The sequence below is a fragment of the Sciurus vulgaris genome, assembly GCF_902686455.1.
Source record: "Sciurus vulgaris genome assembly, chromosome: 10".
Classification (NCBI taxonomy): Eukaryota; Metazoa; Chordata; class Mammalia; order Rodentia; family Sciuridae; genus Sciurus; species Sciurus vulgaris.
Window position 1 is genome coordinate 11,738,274 of NC_136470.1, and position 18,177 is coordinate 11,756,450.

Consider the following 18,177-nt stretch of genomic DNA (forward strand, 5'->3'; position numbering starts at 1 on the left):
CAAATAAGAGCCCACAGTATGGGACAGACAGCATAGTCTATGTTTCAGTAATAGCAACTAATGTTATGCCCATTTACATTTGAGGAAATTGAGTCATAGGCTATAACCTGTTCCAAGTCACATGACTAGGAAGTATTAAAGCTAAGATTCATCTGGCTTCAGACCTCTTGCTGTTACCTATAAAATGATTCTACTTCTCTTTGAAAACTGACGTGTTAATATTTCCTGACCCTGGTTATTATTAAGTGCAAATAAAAGTAAATGGCATATGCTTACTCTCTGCTTTAGTGTAACTTAAGTTTTCAGTTTTGTATAAGCAATAAAGGAAAAAAGTAAATATTGAAAGATTTAAGTTCAGAATATAAGTTGAGGTAAATTTTGTGAATAACACTCACATTTTTTCTTTTTTTCAATTGTATTATTTACTTAGTATCAATGTCATAGCAATGTTATAGCATAGTCAATAGAGATAGGTAGACCTTGTTTTTTAAACTTCTTTCCATGAATATTTAATTATCTTTTATGTGCAAAGGACTATAGGATTATAAATCTGAATGTTCATTTAGCTCCTATTAGCCTAATTAAAAAATAAATGTATAACAAATATGTGATAAAGACTTATGACACAGTTAACAGATTGTAGAATCTGGAAGGTGACTATGGATGTTATGGCATAATTTATCTTTTTAAGATGTCTGAAAATTGTAATAATGAAAAGTTGGAGGGGAAAGGGGGCACTATGTTTTAATCACCGCAGTTATTTTAGCTTTAATCAACTTAGTTGTTTTAGCTTTATTTTTGATGCAAACTAGTTGTGTTAACTTTATTGAAATTGTTACAGATGCCAGAGTGGTACAGTTCGAACAAATTGCTTGGATTGTCTTGATAGAACAAATAGTGTGCAGGCATTTCTTGGCTTAGAGGTAAAAAATAAATTAAAATGCATGTATCCTCTACCATATGCCTCTTCGAATGCTTTTATAATACTTATGTTTTTCACTAGTTACTTTTCAGAATATAAAAATGCAGTTATGTTTCATTAAATGCATTTTTACTTCTTTTTTAGTCTTTGTTTTTGCTAAAATACCTTTTGATTTAAATGTTTCCTTTATCTGCTCCTCACATTCTCTGTATATAGCTATTTCCTTCTATTTCCTTTGAAAAACTGATTATTTATACTATTCCAATAATTGCTTCTTTGCATGTCTTTTGAAAAACTTAATGTATATATTTGTCCTTTATTCTCTATGTTGCCTTTTGTAAGTGTATTTTAGGATAGGGAGGGTCTATTTTCAAAATTATAATCCTTTAAGTTTTTTTTTAATTGTAATCCAGTCCAGTTTTTTAATATTTTCAAATCAGTAACTACAAAAAAAATAGGATCAGATGAAAAATGTCATAGTGAGAATGAAAATGAACGAGATTCAACTTCCTAGTAGATGTTTAGGTTTATTTTCTTTACCTCTTATCCATCAAAGTTAGTCTAATATAAATAGTTTCAACTGTTTGTCAAACTGTGTAGCAGTCATGAACTTCCTGAGACTCACTTATTATACCAGTTAGGATCATAAGGCTGTGGTGGATCTTCATTTAGTTCTACAAGAACTTAACATAACTCTAAAGTGGTATGAAAACAGGAATAGAAAATAATTGTTCTTCTTCTTGTTAATAATCTTGAATTTGGCCAGAGTATTGGTTAATTGGTTACTCTGCAGCTGAGTTTCTTTGTCTTAAAATTGAAAGTACAGTGGGTAAGATTTTCTGTTGCAGAAATACATTTTGACGTAACCAAATAAATTTTACTGATTTGACTTTTATGAAACCTGTCGTTGAGAATTATCATTATAATTTATTTAGGAAATATGACATAGAGGAAAAGTAAAATAAGACATTGGGCTGGGTGTCACTGCAATCCCAGTGACGTGGGAGACTGAGGCAGGAGAATTGTAAATTGGAGGCCAGGGTCTTCAACTTGGAAAACCCTGCCTCAAAATAAAAAAGTAAAAGTGCTGGGGAGTGTAGCTCAGCTCAGTGGTAGAACACGTCTGAATTAATCCCTCGTACTACCCTGACCAAGAAAAAAGAAGGGAAAAAAGGTATGTTGATTATTTAGATGGAGTTTATCACATTGCCTCCGGTTTTTTTTTTTTTCATGTTCTGGTTTTAAGTGACTGGATACACTTATGTGGATTCTGAGTAAGCTTATTGAAATACTTAAAACTCACAATGAAAAGAATAATAGTTGTTAATTTTCAGAATCTGCCTTAGCTGACCCTCCACTTATTGGCAGGTAGATTCAAGAATGTTCATAGCATTTGGTTGACGGGGGGTTATGAATTTTACTGCTAAAGTAGGCAAAACCAAACTAATAGTGAAGCAAGATTAGTTTCACCCACTTCCTTGGAAAGGGAAAATTTAAAAGATCAAGGGGCTCTTCTCCTGGGGCTTATTTTGTTTTGTTCTCCATGTTAGCAAAAAACAACTCTGCTTTAAGTCTTGGGGAATAATTGAACCTACTTAAGGTTTTTTAATGTTATTTTAGTTTTTGATTCTTCTGTAATTATGGGTAATCACTATACTTAAAAGTTAAGTCAAAACATCAATGGGAAGGAGTTAAGTAAAAAATACAAGGCAAAGAATATTACTGGATTCCAAGTAAGAGAAGCAGATTGGAGAATGATTTTGTATTGCTTTGACTCTTCCTGATTTCAAGGCTAGAATTCACATAAAGTAATGGTCAGAAACTTCCATGAGTACTTGTACTATTTGTTATCTGAGATGAAGGAATTGTGGTAGCCCTAAGTCCTTAAATTCCTTGCTTGCTGTGTTCCTCCCAGTTTTCCTTTGTACATACTATCAATATAGATTTTCACTGAAGTGGCATGTACTTTAAGAATTGAAATGGTAGAAAACAACAGTCAGCCTAGTAAAGTGTTTATGTTTTCAGAAGCCAGTCTCACATTGTCCTGTAACTGTAAATTTTTTATTTGATTCTAATAGTTCTTAAACATCATTACAATTAATTGTTATGTTTATAAATGGTTCTTGTTTGCTGTTTTAGATGCTTGCTGTGTTCCTCCTAGTTTTCCTTTGTACATACTATCAATATAGATTTGATACATAAAAATGGGTCATGACATAGTTGAAGCTATAACTTATTTTCTTTATTTTTGTGACAATTTAAGAGCAGCCCTCTTCTTTTTAATAATCTCTTGACTTTTATTACCAAACTTATAGAACTAAATCCCAAAATTAAAGAAACTCTGTTATTTCCATATATATTTAGCTAAACTAGATAGATGTTTTCTGATACATGCTGTTGATTAATTATATCCTTTGGGTGATCAATGTAAACTCATCTGATTTATAGGGACACTTGAAGATTAATTTTATCATTTAACTAGAAAGAGGTTCTTACTAATACAAGGGAATATAAGTTACTTTAGTTTTCATTGATGTGGCATGTACTTTAAGAATTGAAATGGTAGAAAACAACAGTCAGCCTAGTAAAGTGATTATGTTTTCAGAAGCCAGTCTCACATTGTCCTGTAACTGTAAATTTATTTGATTCTAATAGTTCTTAAACATCATTACAATTAATTGTTATGTTTATAAATGGTTCTTGTTTGCTTTTTTAGATGCTAGCTAAACAGTTGGAAGCTCTTGGCCTGGCTGAAAAGCCTCAGTTGGTGACTCGTTTTCAAGAAGTTTTTCGGTCCATGTGGTCTGTGAATGGTGATTCCATCAGTAAGATATATGCAGGAACTGGTGCTCTTGAAGGGAAGGCTAAGGTAGATCCACCTGTCATAATATTACTAAAGATAGTCTCTTTTTCTTCTCTTAGTAAAGCTTTTAAGTGACCTTTTTATTTAACTAACAGATTTTGAAGTTAATAAATACCTATTTTAGAATTCTGTTTTATCATGCTTTTGTGCCCTCTTTAATACTTCCTTCTACAGTGGGTAATAATAATTAAATGGAACACATATTTTCTTAGGTTTGAGAAGTGTAGGTATATGAGACATATTTAATCATTCAGTAATAATCTACTAGGACTGCATGTATTGCTATTTTTATGATTTTTCCTTGAATATCTATTTTACTTTTTTGATTTTTTATATTAATTGTAAAAATGATTTTTTTTACCTTGGCCTTCTTAATATAGTATCCTATCTCATATGACTTCGTGTCCCCCGAACTTGACACAGCACCTCACATTTGAATAGATACGACATGTTAAATGGACAAATAAATCCATCAACAATTTTTGCAAAACCTACTATGAACTCAACATCTCTAGGGTTTAGTTGTTGGATTTTTGTCCTTCTACTTATTTTGACTTGAAAAGGAGGCTGTCAGAATGTGCCAAGGAAGTACAAGATACGGATTTAATTATAATTCTGATTTTCAGCATTATTTTTTAATTGTTGGTATTATCTGTAGACTACTATCCCCTTTAGTATTTGGTCCTTATTGTGGAATTTTGGAACTATACTTGGGTTATTTTTCTTTATTTTATATACTTAAGTATTTAACTTTTAAGAGATCCTGATTTCACTTGAATTTATTAATGTTCAGATCTCTAAAATCTCTCATTATTTAAGTATAGAAATGAGATCATTTATAACTTTTATAGTTCACATTGAACTTTAGTATAGCAATGGAAATTCTGTAAAGACTATTTGTCATCTCCATGTCTTCTTTTAATTTTCCAAATCTTGATTCCTCCTCTTCCGTATCTCATAAAATGCCATACCCCTACTCAGAGGTATTTGTCTTACCTGCAGAATTCCTCTTGCTCAACTCTTAGGAATCATTTGCATTGACTTTTAAAAATATTTACTTCTTAAATGCTTCCTATATTTGAAAACTTGAAACTGTCAAGCTTTCATTTACTCCTTTTTAATAGACATAATTCTTGCTATTAAAAGCTGATTTTCTACAACTATTGCTTAAAATAATCTTCTGCTTTTATTGTTTTTTTCCATGACTAAGTCAATATATGTACAGAAGTTACATATATTTTCAGTGGTCTTTTATCACTTAAAATATATAGATAAATCTTTATATATTAAATTTGCTAGACTGAATTGAGCTAAAATCTAACATCTGAACTGCTCTTTCTTTTCCTTTCTTTGGGTTCCTTTTGATTAATTGCCTGATAATGTGACTGGTGAGTGTTCTTTCAATATCATTTGTGTATATTGTCATCTGAAAGGAAATAATGTTTTAATGTGGAATTTAAATGATGAAATATAGTGGCACTGAAGAAAATTGTATATTTTGAAAAGAAGTCTAATTAGTGTTATTCCTCTAAGGAATAAAAATTACATATTGCAAATTGAAGTTATTTTCTAAAAGGCAAGAGTTTGGGGCTGTTTTTGTTTTTGGTAATTTTTTTGTTTGTTTTGAACAGTCAAAATCTGTAAGATCAGATTGAATCCTCTTTGTAATAACTAACATGCCTAAATAAAATACATGTTCATTAAAAGTCATATGTCACTTAACTGTAGGAATAAGTTTATTATTTTTATGATTTGTATTTGTATAGGCTACAAAATGACTCTAAATATACAAACTATAGTTTACATATAATATTTATGAACTGTAATTATAAATTTCCTTTTAGAATGACCTTTAATTTTAGGCTTACAGTCAGTTTTAACTAACATTTATTTGGAAGCAATTTCAACTTTGTTTTTCCTCTATCAAAGTAATTTGAGGTTTTTGTAGGGATACATAAGATCAATGTATCAGCCTTTATCTCCTTACCTATCCCATCCTGAAATGTGAAAGTTATGATGTAAGAAGGAAGTACCTTGTTTTAAATACGTATGCTTCTGGTTATTTCCTTTATAGTAAACAATTGTAAACATTTACTGCTCTGTATCACTACTGGATGCAGTTGTGGCACTTAGCTTTTTTATATCTTTGTAAACAGTTATGCATAAAAGGAAAGGAAATAGTGACATCTTGAGGCCTTTTAATGTAAAGGTTTTATATTCAAAATAAGGAAGGTGATTAAGTCCTTTTTAAACTAAAATAATATGAAACCAACTTACAGTTGCAAAATGTTGACTCAAGTAAAATAAACAGTATTTAGAATGAAAACTCATGCTCCTTTCTCCCTCAACAGGCTGGAAAGTTAAAAGATGGTGCTCGTTCTGTTACCAGAACAATTCAGAATAACTTTTTTGATAGCTCCAAGCAAGAAGCCATTGATGTTTTGCTGCTGGGAAACACTCTAAATAGTGATTTAGCTGACAAAGCTCGGGCACTTTTAACTACTGGAAGTTTGCGTGGTATGCGTACTTACTTTATATTTTATTTACTTTGTGTAATTTACAGTTCTTCTAAAAGTTCAAGAGGCAAGTGTAAACATTAAAATTAACAGTATTTAGGTCATAGTTGATTAAAATAGTTTTGGAAGGAGTTTTTGTAAAGGTGATTTTTAAAAATTGCATTTTCCAAACAGGTGTGGTGGCACATGCCTGTAATCCCAGCAGCTGGGCAGGCTGAGGCAGGAGGATTGAGAGTTCAAAGCCAGCCTCAGCAAAAGCCATGTGCTAAGCAACTCAGTTGAGACCCTGTCTCTAAATAAAACAGAAAATAGGGCTGGCAATGTGGGGATTGCCTCTGAATACAATCCCTGGTACATGCCTTCTGCCCCCCCCACCCCCCGCAAAAATAGCATTCTCTAATTGTAGCTTGTGTTTGTAAAATACTTATACCCTTAGTGATATTATTTAGGCATAAACTGATCAAATATTTTCTTCTCTAGAATATGCATGTTTTCTTCTATAGATTATGATTGAGGGGATTAATGATCTTATGTATTACTAACTTTATAATAGTTGAGTTTTCATATAATACTCAGCACTTATAATAGAGCATTCAATAATCTAATTATATTTTTAAATACTTTCTTGAAAAAATGAATACTTTGTTGTTTAGTTTGCTAATTGCCACTCCAAAAAATTCTATTTTTGGTCTTAATTTTTATTGTTATTGTTCAAATAAGCATTAAATCATATTAATTAATAATTTAAAGTAGTGTTTATTACTGGTCATTAACTATTACTAATTTTAATGTTCGACATAAATATATGGCTTTCAAGATAGTTTTTACCTTCCATTGTATATCTTTATTAAAAATCAAAAGAATATGAATTTCTTATGTCAGTGAGCACATAAAAGTAGTACTATAGGAAAACTCGGAATTCATTATATACATAATAGATTAGGGTTTCTTTTCCCCCCACCTCCCAACTTTATTGGTTTATAATTGACAATAAATTACACTTCCATAGTTCCACTTTTTTTCCATTTTGACTTTATAGCACTATGGATTTTTTTTTTTTTTTTTTTTTTTTTTAACTATTAGTCCCATATGAACTTTCCAGTGTTTCTTGCTTGGATGAGGAAAATTGTTCCTACATCAAGTTATGTCCTTTCAGATAATTTCTTGGTCTAAGAGCTTAGGAGCTCTTAGAATTCCACATGGTGCTCTGAGGGGATTAATTATGGCCAGCTCCTCACGGATCTCTTAGAAGCTAGGGAACCCAGAATGACTCAGAATCGGGGGAAAAGATCTGGTTTTAGCTACTGCTTTCAACTTCAGGCTTTCTTCCTGGCTTTCAAAAGTAGAGACTGACTGATTTATGTTTTGTCACCTCTTTCCACCTGTACCTACTTTGATGTGGAGGCATAAATAAGCAACAATTAAAAGTAAGTGGTTGAAGGAAAAGAGCAGCAAAGAATCTAAGTAATTCCCAAACTTGAGCATCAGTTTTTTAGTTTCCTGCACATTTTACTATATGTAAAATATGCCTTTAAAAAAATAGTGCAGTCAGTTCTGCTGTAGTGCTTGTTTTGAGATGGGAAATTTGTTCCAACATGGTTGATAAATTAGGAATGATTTGAGCATAATGCCAACTTTGCATGAGCTTATGCGTGATTTTGCTGGCAAGCAATATTAGGTAAATGTCGAACACTGTATCCAACAGAACTGATATGGGTACAAATATGTGGAACACACATACGTGTAAGATATGTGTATCTTAACACATCTTCTCTACCCCAGTCCACCATGCGTGTTATGACCCATATCTATCCTCATCTGGTGTTTCAACTGCTCATCCATTTTTCCAATAACCCTTCTACTGTCATTCACAATTATTGTACCCTTCTGATGCCCATTTCTACAAGCAAACTTCATATCTTTTCAAGATGAAGTGCATTAATCGTTGTAGTATTCGTGCACTTTTTAACCTTTTAACATGCATAATAAATGCTACTGTGTTTATTAGGTTCTTATTTTGGTGTGTTATTGTTGAAGTTTTTAGTATGATGCCCCAACCCTATTTTTCCCATAAACCCCACAGCTATGGGAATTGGCACAGTTTTGCATAATGCAGTGATGTTAGAATGCATATATCTTGTTACAGCTGAATTGATAGTACTTATCAACTGGTGAGTCTCAGAAAACATACTAAAAGGTATGTATTAGAGCAGTACTTTTCATATCTTTAGTCTTGTAGCTTTTTAAGTTTTCATATTCATATCCTCACACATGTGCACGTGACATGTATACACAAACACGAAAGCAGCTGAAAGAGCAGGCTTCAGGCCTTCTGATTGTGATATAGTAGAGCTGAGTCACTGTAGAATTTTCTTTGATGCAGAGGATTTGTATCAGTCATCGTCATCTATTTGCAATCTTTGGTGTTCTGTAGCCATCAGGAAAAAAAATCAAGTCATCAAATTGATTTTTTAAAGAAAAGTGAGGCCATCTCAGAATGTTTTATTGTAACACTCTAGATTTTGACTAACTTGTTGTTTTACTAATGATTCTTTGTTTTCTTCTTCGTGCATCCATAGTTTCTGAACAGACATTACAGTCAGGTACAGTATAGAAAATTGATCTATAAATAAAAGAAACTTTTTCTTTTTCTAAAGTTAATACTGTACACAAATAAAAAGATATAATTAGAAATTTTCTCATTTTGTTCTCAGACTCTTGTAACAGGATAAATTGATATTTTCTTTTAATCTGAAAGAAAAATGTTAAGTTTGTGAAAGTTAAGTACTTCAGGAGATACACAGTGTTCTTTATCTTCTTATCAATGGCTTGATTTCAATCAAAGATAATTCAGCTAGTCTTAATTTCATTTTTATATTTCTTTGAATAAACATTTTCAGTATTATATCTTACTCTTAATAGACTACTTAAAAAAAGATGTGATTATTTTAGATTAATTTCAGAGTATTATCTGCTATTTGTGACTTCTCAAATGTGTCACACACAGTTGGTGAAAAAGCATTATCTCATTTTCTTACATTGTGGATGCCAATATTTTATTACTCCAGACCTGCACTAAAATATGATATGAAATTGTTTAATTTTAAAAACATCAATATCACTAACAAAGTACATGAAACTGAGAGGTTATTATTTTTTCTGCCTATTTAATAGGAGCCCCATGTCTTCATTCTCTGGACAAGGTTTATGATTCTGTCTTTAAAGATGAATATGTGGCAAAAGGAACAAAAGCAAGAAAGCTCTTGCCAGAAATTTAGCTGAAAATAACATCTTTTCTTCCCCTTGTTAAGATTTGGTATCAAGTTACTTAAGATTTGTTTTACGTAGATATTTATTCTGAATCTTAAAAAGAGTAGGAAAGAGAGCACTGGGGCTATATTTTTGGATTATGTAATGAACACCATTTTCTGAAATGATGTGGTATTTAGGGGTGGACATCTGTTGTTTGAGCACAGAGTCATTATTTCTTTAAGCACATTACTATATGCATATATATGTGTATATATATATTTTACATATATACATATGTGCTTATATATTTTTATGTCATTTAAAAATCATTTTTTATTAATTTATACAATACCACAGCCTGTTTTTGTGCATGCTGTTCTTTATTCTCTTGCTAAATATTTTAAGTTATAAAATCATAGAATGTATGTCGATGAAGAATATATTGTAGAAGCTGTTTTCACAGTAGTAAAAATGGCCGTGACTTTATTTATAAAGACCAATGATAAACCAGTCTAATTGAGAATGATTTTTATCTAGGTACAGTCAGCTTTCAATTAACCATACCGATAGACCAAAACAAATAATCTGCTTTTATTACCATCCAGATACCTTTACAAGTAGTCAAATCAGTAGCAAGAGAAATATGCATATCTGCTCCTGGAACAATGAGGATATGCTTATTATCTAAACCAACAGTTCTTTTAGGGGGTCCATAGGTTAAAACTGTATTCATAATAATCCTAACGTACTACTTACTTTTTCCACTCCCATTTTCTCAGTAGACTACTGATTCATAGTATCAGAATAATATATGTGGAAAAAAGTGAAGTAGTTTTGATTTCCTTTTCCTCTTAACAGTTAACTGCCAATGAAGTACAAATATTACAGTTTTAGGTTGAGGTACTGTTGAAGTTCTATCTATTTTTAAGTGCCAAGAAGTTAACCAAAATGGAGAGTGACTTAGAAGGTCTAGCTAGGTGGTAGACAAAAAAATCAAGAGACTGAGGATTCAAAATGTATTAAACATACATTTAACAATTATGTATTTTATTTCTTACCAGGCACTATTTTTTTGTTGCTAGGGATATTGAAACAAACAAAACAAACCAACCTTCCATTGTCATGAAGAGAGATACTTAGAGAATAAATAAATAAAATACAGGTTGAGCATCCCTTATCTGAAATGCTTGGGACCAGAAGTAATTCAGATTTCAGAGTTTTTTTTTTTTTTTTTTTTTTTTTAATTTTATTTTGGAGTATTTGCATAGATTTACCACTTCAGTATTCCTAATCTGAAACTCCAAAATTTCAATTGCTTTAAAATCCTCAACTTTTTGAGCATCACATTTATGCTTAAAAATCCATGGAGTTCAGATTTTCAGATTGGAGTTGCTTAACCTGTACGTTGTTTATAGATGGTAAATGCTAGAGAGAAAAACAAGCACGAGAGGATAATGGAAGGGCAGGGGCAGAGAGCAGTTTTAAATAAGTGGTCAGGGATGACCTCACTGAAAACACTTGAAGGAGTTGCGGCGAGAGTTGTCTCGGGCAGTGGAACAGCCTGTACAAAGGCTCTGTGGTAGGAGTAGACCTGGAATCTTTTTGAAGCAGCAGGGAGACCAGTGGCAGAGCAGTAAGTGAACAGGAGAGGGTAGATGAGAGGTAGAAGGATTAGATAAATTAGTTAGGGTCTCATGGACCATTGCTAAGGACTTTGGTGTCTGTTTAGCGTTTAGTGGGATTTCATTTTCAGCTATTTCATTATCTTCCATAATATATATTTTCCATAATACATAATACATAAGCTGTCAGTAGCAAAAATCTTAAATATAAATGCTCTTTCTTAAACGTTTTTGTTTGAGAAGAAATAAAATTCAAGTTTTTACCAGCCTCTTAATAAAAATTGTTTGAAGTCCAGTTACTGTATTCCTAAAAATGTTCAATCTGTAGATTGAACATTATAAAACAGTGTACTGTTTCACTGTAACAGAACTGTTCATTCTGCATGTTGTATGTTGCTGATTTTGTATTAGTTTTTTAACTTTGGCTATTATATTTAATTTTATTGATTTCTTTTTAAAAAGTGTGTTGCTCAGTTGCCTCAATCAGGGCTCTGTGTTCAATGCTGGATCATTTTTGTGCCTGTGCATGTATCTTATTTGTGCTTGTGATGATAAATATACTTTTCAGACTTCATACCTCAGTTATGAAAATCAATTTTTATAAATGATTTAATGCAGCTAAAATTCTGTTGTGTTTTGTTTTTGATCAGCATCTTCAAAAGTATTAAAGAGCATGTGTGAGAACTTCTACAAGTATTCAAAGCCCAAGAAAATTCGAGTATGTGTTGGAACCTGGAATGTGAATGGTGGGAAGCAGTTTCGCAGCATCGCTTTTAAGAATCAGACGCTCACTGACTGGCTTCTTGATGCACCCAAGTTAGCTGGCATCCAGGAGTTTCAAGGTTGGCTTTTTATAATATGGTTTTAATTTAAAAACTTGATTGTGATTTATTGATTTAGGAAACAAATGTAGTGCTTGATAATGTGCACTAATTTTAAAAACAACTTTGGCTTCCTTTATAAATTTGAGGGCCAACATTTTTATAGATCAAATAAATCTATTAAAATCTTACCTCTTTCCAGGCGCAGTGGCGCACACTTGTAATCCCAGCAACTGAGGCGGGAAGTTCGCGAGTTCAAAGCCAATCTCAGCAAAAGCGAGGCACTAAGCAACTCAGTGTGACCCTGTCTCTATATAAAATACAAAATAGTGCTGGGGATGTGGCTCAGTGGTTGAGTGCCCCTGAGTTCAATCCCCAGTACCCCCCCAAAATAAATAATCTTACCTCTTTTTTATTTCTAGACCTTCTTTTCTTTGACAGTTGATTTTTGAAATAGGGTTTGATGTAAATAGATATCGTTGAAGGTAGTAATACACATGTACAAAAAACTAGTTCTTTTTTATTCTTTTAAACTGACATGAACTAGGATTATTTTGTAAATGATATTTGAATATTATTCAAGACTAGTATGCCCAATTTTTCAATTCTACTTTGTTTATTTACTATGGTACAAGATATCAGGGGGGTTCATGAATAGGCTTACAAAACTTATTGTGATATTTGTTGGTACTTTATAAATTAATTATACTGGGTTAGCCTTGAAAAGCCTGGTTGTCATTTAGTGTAGATTCTCTGCTATCATGCTGTAAATGGCCAGATGAGGATGCTTTCATTATAATTTTCATTAGAAAAAGGAATTTAAGACTGTCCTCTTTTAAAAAAAATCAAATTACTTTTTAAAATAATATACAGTGACCAATGTTGTATATGAAGGTGATAAGTATACAAAATGGTATTTTTCTTTTTCTTTTTCTTCTTCTTTTTTTTTTTTTTTTTAGTTATTTTTATTCAGTCCTGTCTTAATCCTTGGAGTTATCCTAAAGCTTTTTATTAAAATGCCCTTTTTCACTTACATCAATACACACTAGAAGCAGAAGTACTACTACTACTACAATAATAACTAACACTGTAATTCCAAATAACTTCCATGTATTTATTTAATCTTATAACAGACTTATTACATTAACACTTTGATTCCAGCTATAATTACATATGAGAAAACTGAGACAGAGAAGGGAAAATAACCTGCTCATGGTCGTGCAGCCAGTAATGGCACAGTCAGGGTGTGAGTTCAGGCAGTTTGACTCCGGAGTATGTATGCCACACCTTGTTTTATGTGTGAACTTGGGCAAGTTGCATAGGTTCTCTGAAGTCTCATTTTCCTGTCTATAAATAAAAGACAAAATTATCTGTCTTCTAAGTTCTTTGTGTGGTAACTACATGAGATGATGCAGGTTTGAGCCTGGCATAAAATGGTAGTCAGTACTTTTTTTATTTTTCAGTATTAGTTCATAATATTTATAGGCTCATTCTATCTATTTGTCCTTATTTTGTAATATGGGAGGCCCCTAAACTACCCCAGTACTGCATTTCTGAAGTAGGTTCTGTCTTTTTTTAGTTCTTTTCAGTTATAAAAAAGGATAATAGCTGGGACAGAGTGATGTATCTTAACCCCTAGTCTCTTCTGCTTTTCCTGGATTACTTTCATATAGGAAATAGCAGAAAGGTCAAACTGCAGCTTTACAATTTGAATATGAAAAATGCCTCCCAACTGCTATATCTCCTATTTGAGAGTTTCTCAGCCACTTTATTCTTTATGTCTTTTCTGAAGAATTCCTTTACCTCTCCAGTTTTGTTCCATTTTAGCCATTGAGAGTGACTGGTTTCTTTATTGTCCACTATCCAAATATTAGTTAAGAATTCTTTCAAAATGTTGCTTAGGGATCTCCAAGAGTAACAATATTAAAGAAGCAAGTATAAGACATTGTAGTAGAAAATAAATTTAAAGTACTGTTATCTTATTCATGAATTTTTGCCTTTTGTATGAACTAGTTAAAACAAAAAAAGTAGATTTTTATGAGGTCTGGTGTTATGTTCTATTGGATGAGATTGCAATTTGATTGAGGCTATATTTAAAAGTATTTCTTGGTTGCTTAATTGTAGATAAAAGAAGTAAGCCAACTGATATATTTGCAATTGGTTTTGAAGAAATGGTAGAGTTGAATGCTGGAAATATTGTGAATGCAAGGTAAGCTAGTCAGGTAACACTGGAAAATTTTTTTATTGAGGGACTTGGAACACAGATAACATGTTAACTTTTCATCATTGCTGTGACCAAAATATCTCACAAACAACTTGAGTTTATTTTAGCTCATGGTCAGAGGTTTCAGTCCTTGGTTAACCATCTTCATTACTCTGAGCCTCAAGTGAAGCAGAACATCATGACAGAAGGGCATGAAGAGGAAAGCTGCTCAACTCATGAGAGAGAGAGAGAGAGAGAGAGAGAGAGAGAGTCTCTAATGTCCCACTTCCTCCACCCATGCCCCACCTGCTTGCCCTTTTCTACCCCCATCTCAATAATCTATTTAGCTGTTAATGGATTGATCCACTGATGAAATCAGAGCTCTCATGATCCAATCATTTGCCCAAATCCGCACTTCTGAACCTTGCTACAGTGGGGACCAAGTCTAAAATGTGAGATTTTGGGGGACATTCCAGATCCAAACCATAACAGGTAATTTAGTCATTGTTGCAAGGATCAATAAATAGAAAGGCGATTTTTAGGCTATGTGATACCAGTGCTTAAACTTTTTGGTCTGAGACTCTCTGTACTCTTAAAAATATTGAGACTTTGTTATGGTTTGGATATGAGTTGTTCCTCAAAAGCTCATGCAAGACAGTTAAGAGAAGTGATTGTTTTGTGAGAGTTTTAACCCAATCAGTGAAATAATCCCCAGATGGGATTAACTAAATGGTAACTGAAGGTAGGTAGGGTGTGGCTGGAGGAGGAGGTGGGGCATCGGGATAGGGCTTTGGAGTATGTTTGTATCTGGCAAGTGGAGTCTCTCTCTGCTACCTGATCATTATGTGAGCTGCTTCCCTCTGCCACACTCCTCCACCTTGATGCCCTTCCTCACCTCAGGCTCCAAGGAATAAAGCCTGCTGTCTGTGGATTGAGACCTGTGAAACCGTGAGCCCCTAAATAAACCTTTCCTCCTCTGCAGTTGTTCTGGTCAGGTCTTTTAGTCACAGCAGCAAAAAAGCTGACCAAAACAGAATCTCAAAGAACTTTTATTAATGTTGGGATATTTATTATATTAGGAATTAAACTTGAAAATGTAAAAACATTTATTTAACTCATTTCGTCCCATCATCCCAGATGTAGAACACCTACTAGAACAAATATACCGCTTATGATAACATTGAAGTAATTATTAAATAATTCTTGTTTTAAGAGGTTTAGTCTTTTGAGAAAAGTAACAGGCAGGTATTTAGAGTGCTTGAAAAAATATAAATGTATTTCAAAGATATGAAAAAACATATAAAGGATATATAAACTCTAGCTTATGTTTCTAACCTATTTTAATGCACCCTTATCAGTTTCATTGAAATATTCACAGAATTGAAAACTTGGGACTTAGAGGGTTAAAAATAACAATAGTGAACCCATTATGTGTTAACATAACTTTTTTTAATTAAAATAATATTTCTATAGCAAAAATTTACTGAGAAGGTTGACATTGTTTTGTGTTTTTGCACATTTCTTTAATGTCTGTCTTAAAACAACTAGAAACTTACATCTACTTCTGCATCACTCTATTGCAGTGTGTTGTTTTGGTTGAAGTATATGAAGAAAAGTCACATAAATATGTAGTTGAAAAAGGAAGTGTTTTAATGGCCTTTCCAGATAATTTCTTCTCTGATATTACACCCAAACTCAACAAATGGTAGTGTCTTAAAGGTTAGTTGCAGAATGGAATCTGAAACCATATCAATGAACTTTAATTCTTCTATTTATACTGAAGTTCTTCGTTGATCCTTTAATAATTTTGTAACATCATGTATTGGTCATTTGGAAAAATTAACTTAGTTATGTAGAGTTTCTAAAGTTTGACACATCTTACCATCAATATAAAAGCATTATATTGTTAATATCATCACTGATTATCTCATAAGAAAAATTTTTAAATATTGGGAACTATAAAGTTCCAAAATTCTCATTTTTGCTTAAAATCTCAACTTTTATCATTGTAAACCAATATGCTTGGTTGTTTTTCTTGAAGAGACATGGTTAGCTGAAAAAAATATGTCTGATTATTAACCAAATCTGAATAGCCATAGTCTGTCATTAGTTCTTTCAAGAAAAATTGTATTCCATGAAAAATGTGGCAGTTTCATGCCTGTAATCTCAGTTACTTTGAAGACTAAGGGTAGGAGAATCACAGGTTCAAGGTCAGCCTGAACAACTGAGTAAGACCCTGTCTCAAAATAAAAGCTAAAAAGAACTGGGTTGACCTTAAATTATACTACAGAGTAATAGTAACAAAAATATCATTGTAACAATACAGTAGTTTTGGCCCCAAAACATTGGCATTGCCAACATTGTGTGTATGAAGACCAGTAGAATTGAATAGAGGACACAGAGACAAACCTACATAAATATAGTTATCTCACACTAGACAAAGGCACCAAAAACATACGTTGAAGAAAAGATAGTCACTTCAACAAATGGTGCTGGGAAACTGGAAATCCACATGTAGGAGAATGAAATTTAATCCCTACCTCCCACTATGGAAAATAGATAGTGCTAAAGGGAATCAGGTCTTGGAGGTGGGAAGCGTTAACAGTTTTAAATGGAATGATCAGGGTAATGTTCATTGAAAAGATGACCTGAGAAGTGGCATAATGATGAAGGGGTCATATTCTTTCCAGAATCCACATTATAGTGGTGGGATCATGGTAAGTAGTGAGTCAGTGTTTGGAGGCAGTAATGGTTAGTATTAGATAAATGGGTATGAGGTCATATTCACACTTAACATTCATGTGACCTGGAACAAAGAGAAAAAAATGTTTTGCTCTTGATTGGAGGTTCTTAGGTTTAAACTTACTGCTATAAAAATGTATAGCTAAAGATTGAACGTTTATCTTGTCTTTTTTATATGAACTATATTGCAGGTAATTTCTGTGTTTCATAATCCAACCTGTTGTAATTGACTATGAAATGCAGAAATTACGAAGTCAGTATTTTTCACCTTCTCATAAAATAATGAATCTGAACAATCATCATCAGTAAATGCTGAATTCTTAAAGAAGGGTTAGTGGGAAACTCTGGAGTCCATTACTGACCATCTGAATCAGTTCAACATTGCAGAAATTATGTGCCTCCTGCTTTGATACAGTGAGAAGTACATTGCACAAACCAGTAGGTTATTTTTACCAAAATAAATACATAAATAAATTTGATCATGATTCTTAATCTAATTTTTACATTACTATTTTACAAGAAATATTGGGAATAGAGGGGACATGTTAACATTTAATGAGAAACATTAGCCAAGTCCAGTTTGTTGAATATTTTATGGGCACATGGCCCAGTTTCTTTAAAAAAAAGAAGATGATCACGATATTTAAAAAAGAGATGGTAATATTGAGAAATATTAAAGACTAAGAGAGATTGAAGAGACATGGCAAGCACATGTGTGGTATAGGCCATGTTTTTATCCTGTTTTAAAGAAAGAAACTGCGTTAGTCAGCAGGTCATCACTGTAACCAAAATACCCGACCAGAACAACTTAGAGGAGGAAAAGTTTATTTGGGCTCACAATTCCAGAAGCTTAGTCCATGGTCAGTTGAGTCCATTGCTCTGAGTCCAAGGTGAATTAGAACATTATGGTGGAAGGGGATGGTAGAGGAAAGCTGCTTCATTCATGGCAGCAAGGAAGCAGAGAGAAGAAAGGGGGAAGGGGTCAGAGGGAAGATGAACCCTTCCTGGGCCTACCCTCAGTGACCCACCTCTTCTGGCCACACCCATCTGCCTAGCAGCTCTCACAACCTGATGATTTTACCTCATATGTAAACTATCATACAATCCAACCACATGAAAATGTTTTTAGATAATTTAAATATGAATTGAGTGTTAGATGATATTAAGGAATAGTAAATATTTAAGCATGATAGTAGCATTGTGGTTATATGAAAAAAAATGTTCCATTGCATTAGA

The 18,177-nt window shown here is 32.7% G+C and overlaps 1 protein-coding gene across 19 annotated transcripts in view; it reads left to right on the forward strand.

Moving 5' to 3' along the window:
- The window catches only part of SYNJ1 (synaptojanin 1), a gene marked incomplete at its 5' end in the record, with an annotated part of 75,472 nt that overhangs the window by 29,743 nt on the left and 27,552 nt on the right, over positions 1-18,177 (forward strand). For 9 of the 19 annotated variants that reach the window (XM_079155884.1, XM_079155899.1, XM_079155898.1 and 6 more), the window contains 6 exons: positions 842-923; positions 3,639-3,791; positions 6,137-6,302; positions 8,881-8,904; positions 11,826-12,017; positions 14,121-14,205. In XM_079155884.1, the coding sequence (XP_079012010.1) occupies positions 842-923; positions 3,639-3,791; positions 6,137-6,302; positions 8,881-8,904; positions 11,826-12,017; positions 14,121-14,205 (702 nt within the window). The remainder of the gene's footprint in view (positions 1-841; positions 924-3,638; positions 3,792-6,136; positions 6,303-8,880; positions 8,905-11,825; positions 12,018-14,120; positions 14,206-18,177) is intronic. The other 10 variants (XM_079155895.1, XM_079155901.1, XM_079155900.1 and 7 more) reach the window with 3 other exon arrangements.